This window comes from Electrophorus electricus, chromosome 4 (assembly GCF_013358815.1).
Source record: "Electrophorus electricus isolate fEleEle1 chromosome 4, fEleEle1.pri, whole genome shotgun sequence".
Taxonomy (NCBI): domain Eukaryota; kingdom Metazoa; phylum Chordata; class Actinopteri; order Gymnotiformes; family Gymnotidae; genus Electrophorus; species Electrophorus electricus.
The window spans coordinates 13,100,918-13,108,552 of NC_049538.1; the positions used below are offsets into that span (position 1 = coordinate 13,100,918).

Below are 7,635 nucleotides of genomic sequence, written 5' to 3' on the forward strand. Positions count from 1 at the left end.
TTTAAATATTTACTGGCTCCCTCTCTCTCGCTTGTCATGTTTATATTCAGCTCTAATGTTTAGGGGCCATCTGAGTAACATAACTTACTTGCAAAACTAATTACATTTTTTCTTCTTTATTTCTGTTGCTTCAAGCTTGATTTTTTAAAAAATTATTATTATTTTCCGTTCTATGAATCAGTGTTTTTGAGTGCTTGTGTGGCCACGTTTGCATATCCTTCAGTTCGTCCCGGTTAAACGCTAATCCTCCGTACATGAAAGCAAATCCGCTCCCCTGTATAAAATGCCGGGTTGCTGGGCGGATCAGGCTACGTGCCTTGTCTTTGTGTGTGCAGGTCCAGATGGACTCCAGGTGTCCCTGAATCTCCGTGTGAATAGGAAACGCTCCTCTGACGTCTCCCATCCCCGCACCAGTTCTGTGTCATGGCCTCCTTCATCGCGCAGGTGGAAACACCTTTGTACAGAGCACTCCTACCTGACTTCCCATTGACCCTCAGGCTCACACAAAGCAATACCTCAGTCATTGCCGAATGCCTCCACCAGAAGGAAGTGCTGATTGTTAACACTGTCCTTTCATCTCCACGCCACGCGGTTCTGAAGGCAGACTTCATTCTTTTCATTCGCCAGCTCTTCCATAGCTTTGCAAAATGCAGTAGAGACAAACGATCCACACAGCATGTCTGGAGTCGTAATGAGGGAGAGCATTGGTTGTACTCTTTTATGTAAGATCACACCACTTTGGCTCTGAAATACTGAGTTTCTCAAATTATGAAAAGCAACAGATGCAGCCCATTATTTTAATGCTGAAGTCAGTTTAAGCCCCAAATGCGTGGTTGACAGAGACAGGAAGATGTAGGAAAGCCTGCAATCAAGGGCTTGTTCTATGTTATGCCCTTGCCATGTTATTTCAGTAGCCAGGAGCTGATTGCACTGGATAAGGGATTCCTTTGATCACGTTCAGCCCACATCCAGAACTGCTAAGACGGACAACAGAATTTTCTTTATGTAAACACGCGTTTCATTTTATCAGCATTGTGAAAGACCTGCAGCTTCTCCACCTTCCCCTGCTGCACACAATAACACAAACATCCAATATAAGAAAATGTGTATAAAAGTGTTAAATACATATAATGCTGGAAACCATGAAAAATGGAATTTTTTCATCTGAAAGAGGAATATCTAATATGTTTCCTATAGGTGACAGATGCAATACTGACAAATGCAAGGCATTCAACACGTGGAGCTGTCGGTAATAAGACACTGACCTTTACTCCCTCTCCGGTTGCATTTGGATCACTGGAGGTTCACGGGAGCAGACCTCCTTCGAGAGGAACACCAGAGACTTTCTCACCAAGCGATGGGGAGCAGGAAAGGCGGCATGGAGGACTGTAGCGGTGTGCAGAGAACGGCCAAAGAAGAGGTTGCATGGCAGTGGTCAGGCTTGAACTGGCAACCTTCCAATTACTAGTCAAGTACCTTAACCACTGAGCTACCACTGCCCAGATGAGTTCCTTCCTTTAGAATATAAAACAAACCTAATTAAATCCAACTCATTAGATTATTGCCCACATTATATTTTGTACAAGCGCTATTCAAGGTGGACAGCAGTGCGAGAGGAAAGACACCAGTAACACATGCGTAGACTTGGGGGCATAGGCTGGGCTCGGGTGGGCTGAGAGGTGGAGAGGAATTAAAATGTGGACCATCTGCAGGTCACTGGGCTATGAAATGGCCATTTACATACATTCATGATTATTAGTGTTCACAGCTGCCATTTGGACATTATTCATCTTCTTTGGAAATCAATAAAATCGATTCAATCGATCGCATCTATCTGAATTATAGATGTGAATTTTAGGCAATATTAATTTTGGAATTGTGATTATTTAAGAATTACTGTTTAAAAATCCATATGGACCAGCTGTGCTCATGAAGTAGTGATTACCCGCTCTGGCAAAGGTGTCGGTATTCCCTCATATATATTCTGCATATTTATGAATTGACCTAGAGGGCAAAGGGTCATATCCTCCCACACTCACTCATGCTAGCCCTCTTCATGTGCCAATGCGTGTGCGTGCCGTTCGTCCACTGCTATATAAAGGTAGTTTGGAGCGCAGATGTCAGTTCGAGGTCAAAGCCAATACCTGCAGAATGTGCAAGCTTCAAGGTATCCTTCCTGTCTTTTATCGAAGCATTAAGCTAACTAAACAGCTGAATTCTCTCTAAAAGAGAATTCGATATGTTTAAATTATCTTTCACATTTATTTTGCAGTGTGGAGCTCGTACTGACAGAATCGAAAACATGTTATTATATTTATTTCATAGTTACTTTATTATCTGAATGCGGGTGCAAACAGTTTAGTGTAAAATGTTTAGTGAATAAATAGACAGGCTGTGTGTCAGCTGTACCTGTTAAAGGCTTAGCACTTGATATACTGCTCCTCAAAGCTCTTCGTGTCAGTATGTGTGTGTGTGTGTGTGTGTGTGTGTCAGTGATTCAGGCCTGCCTGCTGTGTCTGCTCCGTGGGTCCGTGGCCCTGCCCCTTAACTGCGCCGATGAGTCCAGCTCTCCTGTCCCCTGCACCTCCATCTCCCAGGACAAGCTGCTGGACCGCGTTACCCAGCATGCCGAGTTCATTTACCGCATCACTGAGGAAGTCTGCAATCAGTATGTGAGTTCACGCCTCACTCCTCACCCACACAGTAGTAGCACACACTCAACCCTGCACACGAACCTGTAGTTCACACCTGTCTTTAACACTGCATATCATACCTGCTCTCATCAGTGGTTATATGTGTAGTATAACAGTGCATTAACAAAGCTTAATTGTAAGTAGTGATACTTGATTCAAACAAAAACACAAGTAGAACAGTTATATGCTTTATTGCATGTGCAATGTACAGTGTCATTACTAAGAAAAAAATTTTATTTTCCTCTGTAAGAGTCTGAATTAATGAAATGTTTAATCAGACTGATATAGACAGAGAGATATTTCATAGAAATATTAAGCAATTTCTAAGGCAAAGCCATTATGGAATATTAAAGCACCCCTACAACTTGGTGACATCCTCTTTACAAATAGCAATGCAGTGTTTTAACCTATAGATATAGATTGTTATGTATTATCATATGTTATCAGTTTCTGTGGAAGTAATTCTAAATATATCTTTATATCCAAACCCTACAATGGACATACAATGGTGTTAAACCCTGCAGTCTCAAAACCAAAGTTACCAGATACAACCGTGAACAGTGACACAGGACCTGTTTCCTCTGTATCTGATTGGCTGCGATGCGGAGGTCTAGGGGGTGAGCATGGACCAATGGTCTGCATTGTGTTGCTTCGCAGGAGGAGCTGTATATTCCTTATCCACTGAGGGGCTTGAAGAACCAGGGGGGTGGCACGTGTACGTCGATGTCCTTCCCCAACCTGGGATCCAAGACCGAGATCCAGCAGATATCGGTGAGCAGCTGGTTTTTCGGTATTTTCATTTTCATTAATTTACAAAAAAATAAAAACAATTAAGCCTTTTAGTTCCCGTAAAAGTTAACCAAACTAGTTACTCCAAACTAGTTACTCATGCTAGACCCTTTGAAGTAGAAAAACACATGATGCAAATATTTTCTGGGACTGAAAACAAAGAAATAAAAAAAAATCACTTCTGCTCTCAATACACACCCATAACACCAAGTAGAAGCAAATGTGAACGGTGTGAGACCACTCACATGTTTTCCAGACAACACCCGTACGCCACTCTGTTGCACTCTATTACAGTAGTGTTCTATACACCAAAAATTATTTGTAACCACAGTAACAACAACCACAGTTCTGGTGCTAGGCCAAGGTCAGCAGAGGGCTCCAATTTTTGAACACATACTTTTGTTGATTGGTGTACACTTGGCCACGTTATTTCAGTGCAAAGTTATTGAGGTTGCTTGGATGTATTCATTTCCCAGTGTTGTTTGATTTTTGAGAAATAGTGAAAGTGGTTCCATCATATGAGAAAAAAACCAAACATGAAACCTTGAGATGTCTTACCAGGAACACTTCAGCATCCTTCACCAAACTCACTTTCCTCATCATTCATTCCTGTTCCGTCATGAGGGAGGGTGCCGTGCATTATATCTGGCAACCTGCATTAGTATGTTTTGCACTCGCGTTGAGTGTTTGTATGTTTGTTAGTTGGCTGGCTGGCTTGGAGAATTCTCGCTTCTTTTCATAAGGACTTTCAGGTTGTATCCATGCAAGGGGAAGAGGTCACACAAAGCTCCGCTCTGTTCTGCCGAGCCAGGCACGTCAGATTTCAATATTATACCCTTTTAACCTCTAATTTCACTCTCATTGATGGCTTTGGTGGTGAGAAGTGATCGTTGCTGAGTGTTGTCTGAGCAGAGCGCGTTTCTGTTGCACTGGCCGCCTGCTCGACAACCACTGAATGCCTCTTGCACAGGTGTCACGGACCAGTGAGCGATTGAACGTGACCCCTGGGCCGTTTCGTGTTTCAAAAAGCACAGACTGATTCGGCTACGAGGACAGCGGCTGCAGAACGACCTCTCCTGTAAAGCTGGCCTCTTTGGATTCACAGGCTCTCTTCCGCCCTCTACAGGACATGAGGCTTCTCCACTACATGTTAATTCTGGCACAGTCCTGGGTGGAGCCCCTGACTTACCTGCAGTCCTCCCTGAAGAATAACGACCACGCGCCAGACACTCTGGTCAGCCAGCTCAAGTGGGTGTCTGATAAACTGACCAGACTGGAGCAGGGAGTGGTGCTTCTGATCAGTATGGTAAGGCCCTAAACCCCTCGCTCATGCACAGAGGGCTATGGTTGCCTATTATCAAAGTAAAGTATTGTTATTTGAATGGCCTGAGTTACTTAATACTACCGAGTGAGTACTGAATAAAGAGCAGTGAGTAAAGGTGTAGAGTATAGAACTGCAGAGAAGCCCCAAGATACAAAAAGAACTGTAGAACTGAAGATTGCTAGTTGCTATGCTAGTTGCTATCTATCTATCTATCTATCTATCTATCTATCTATCTATCTATCTATCTATCTATCTATCTATCTATCTATCTATCTATCTATCTATCTATCTATCTATCTATTTCCCCTCTCTCTCTCTCTCTCTCTCTCTCTCTCTCTCTCTCTCTCTCTCTCTCTCTCTCTCTCTCTCTCTCTCTCTCTCAATCTCAAATTGATATGATAAAGCTCGGCAGAGAGACACATGACCGACAGCAAAGCAGCCTGGTGCTGTCACCCCAAAAAAAAGCTAATAATGAATCTGAACTGAAAAATTAGTACTTAAATGTGAATGACCAAAATGGAAAAGTAGGTTCATTTCCTCTTAGTCCTGTCCTTGGCAGTCCTCCGCCAGTCATACTTAACAGGCTGAAAATGACAAAGCTATCATGCATCCATTCCTGGTGTTATTGAGGTGTTTTAGTGCTGCTATCGTGCAGTATAATTGCGTCTTGGAAGAAGGTCAGCCCCGTCTATAATGCATTGACTCCAAACCCCCCTCCATCTCACCTCCTCATCCTGCTCTCCAGATGCAGGAGGAGGGCGGCGCGGCTCCGCCGCCGGCCGCACTGCAGCAGGCGCTGTCCGAGCCTCAGCTAGGGGTCCCCGACTCCATCTTCCACGAATACAACTCGCTCATGTGCCTCAAGAAGGACGCCCACAAGATGGAGACCTTACTGAAGCTGCTCAAGTGCAGGCAGACGGACCGGCTCAGCTGCACTCTCTAGGGAAACACACCTCCGACGTGGCTGACGTGGTCTGGTGTCGAAGAATCCTGCCAGCAAACGCAGTGCACTGTATTCTCTCTCTGTTGTTTCACATTTTTTCCTCACAGTCAGTACTGCTGTTAGTAATGTGACATATATATATATATATATATATATATATATATATATATATATATAGTTATTATTCTCTGTATTTTCTGTATGTTCCTTAACTGAAAGCACAAGTAAAATCACAAATTTACTCCTTAAGGAGAATCTGAAGACTCACAGTGTAAATGGGACTGAGAGAGAGAGAGAGAGAGGACAGAGGACAGCATCCCACTGGTCAGCAGTGCGCTCTGCTCCACCGCTCTGTCTGCATGCCTCACCATTCATTCCACTTCCTCTTTGTTCTTAACTGAAGTTTGTAGTTCTCCTTGGTTCCCTCACTGTAGATCATTATTGAACTGGGCCCTCTAGTACGGTCACACATTTCCTTTTTATTTCGTGTGTGTGTGTGTGTGTGTGTGTGTGTGTCTGTCTGTGTGTTCGTAAAACAGAGCTAGCTTCACCTCCGCATAAGCTTTATCAGCGAGACCAAGGGAGAACGAAGCAGTTGAATGTGGATAGAGGAGTGTGTGTGGGTGTGGGTGGGTGTGGGTGTGGGTGTTGGTGTGTTTGTGCACACTGAAGGCTTAGGAAAAGTTGCATAACAGCCAAAACATGACATAACAGTAATGTGTATTTGGACAGTGGTGTGGTACTGAATGCTTGATTCTAAAAGGTCTTTTTATTATCTGCCATACTAATCTCAATAAATCAAATTTCAGAAATCTCACATTTCCACACACCTCTTCTTCAGGTACGCCTGTCTGGTATGGGGGGACTAATTATGTTGCAACACGTGATCCTACTGCACTGAGGGATCTGAACCCATCCAAAACTAGTGTGTACTCAACACCACTGTTTAATGGACACTGCTCTAACACAAGTAAACTGTTGTACAGTCTTGTCGAAACACCCAAAAGCAACACAAAACACTCCCCTCCCACACACACACACAAATACAAAACAATTTTTACAGTCTTAGAGTATCCAAGAGGCCCAGAGGAATGCAAATGAAAGCACCTGTGATTGTTGCATGCAAATTAGTGAGCACCTGATTGGATGCTGCCCCAAGGTCCTTTGGACCTGGCATCAATTTAAAAAAAATTTTTGTGCCCTTTGCAATATACAACACACATCTGAAAGTGGCTCCCTAGTTTCATGATGAAACCTGGTACACTATCCAAATCAGCCCTTCTGCTTCCCAAGCAGGTTTATTTGGGACTGGATGTTGCATTAACTAACTGAACTCTTTATTTCCGCTAGGTTAATCGACCACTGGAATTAGTACTCCAGGGGCAGGATGAGGGCCAACCAGGCCGGTTAAAGTCATTAACTGCACGGTGGTACACTGTGCATTTGGCTGCCAAACCCATGAGCGTACCATCACCCTCTGGTCTCTGACCCTGGAGGCTATGTATTGCTATGGCAACAGATCAGTGCCCTGTTATTAAAGAAAACATTGCGCGGAGGCTGAAATGCTGCGCGCAAACGTTCCGCTCTGCGCCTGTGAGGCGGGGCTACCGACAGATCACCTTACAGTGGACTTCTGCTGCTCATTGGACTGTTCTCTCAGACATACCATCATCATTGCTGTCTACTGTCAAAATCGCTGTCTTTTAAATCAGTAGGAGTTTACAGAATCCAGTGACTCCTAAACCTCTTCCTACTGATTGAACAGCCTGGAATTTAGTGATTATTTAATTTTATTCATAGCGATTTCCTTCGGTCAGGGGATTTACTTCAAACTTGGTAATGTACGGAAGGAAAAGTGCTTGGATAAATGCCCTTGAATGTGAACA

General features: G+C 43.7%; 1 protein-coding gene across 1 annotated transcript; it reads left to right on the forward strand.

Moving 5' to 3' along the window:
* Positions 1-2,091: 2,091 nt before the first annotated feature.
* On the forward strand, positions 2,092-6,566 carry smtla (somatolactin alpha). Its single transcript, XM_035525357.1, has 5 exons — positions 2,092-2,167; positions 2,494-2,672; positions 3,351-3,464; positions 4,609-4,788; positions 5,552-6,566. Exons 1-5 carry the CDS (start codon positions 2,152-2,154, stop codon positions 5,747-5,749), a joined length of 687 nt encoding a protein of 228 aa, XP_035381250.1. The 5' UTR covers positions 2,092-2,151; the 3' UTR covers positions 5,750-6,566.
* The last annotated feature ends 1,069 nt before the right edge of the window (positions 6,567-7,635 follow it).

What these genes read in the sequence shown, in the direction of transcription:
- smtla (XM_035525357.1), top strand. An exon ending in AGGAAGTCTGCAATCAGTAT is followed by an intron (nt 2,673 to 3,350) that starts GTGAGTTCACGC and finishes GTTGCTTCGCAG; the next exon opens with GAGGAGCTGTATATTCCTTA. An exon ending in TGGTGCTTCTGATCAGTATG is followed by an intron (nt 4,789 to 5,551) that starts GTAAGGCCCTAA and finishes CCTGCTCTCCAG; the next exon opens with ATGCAGGAGGAGGGCGGCGC.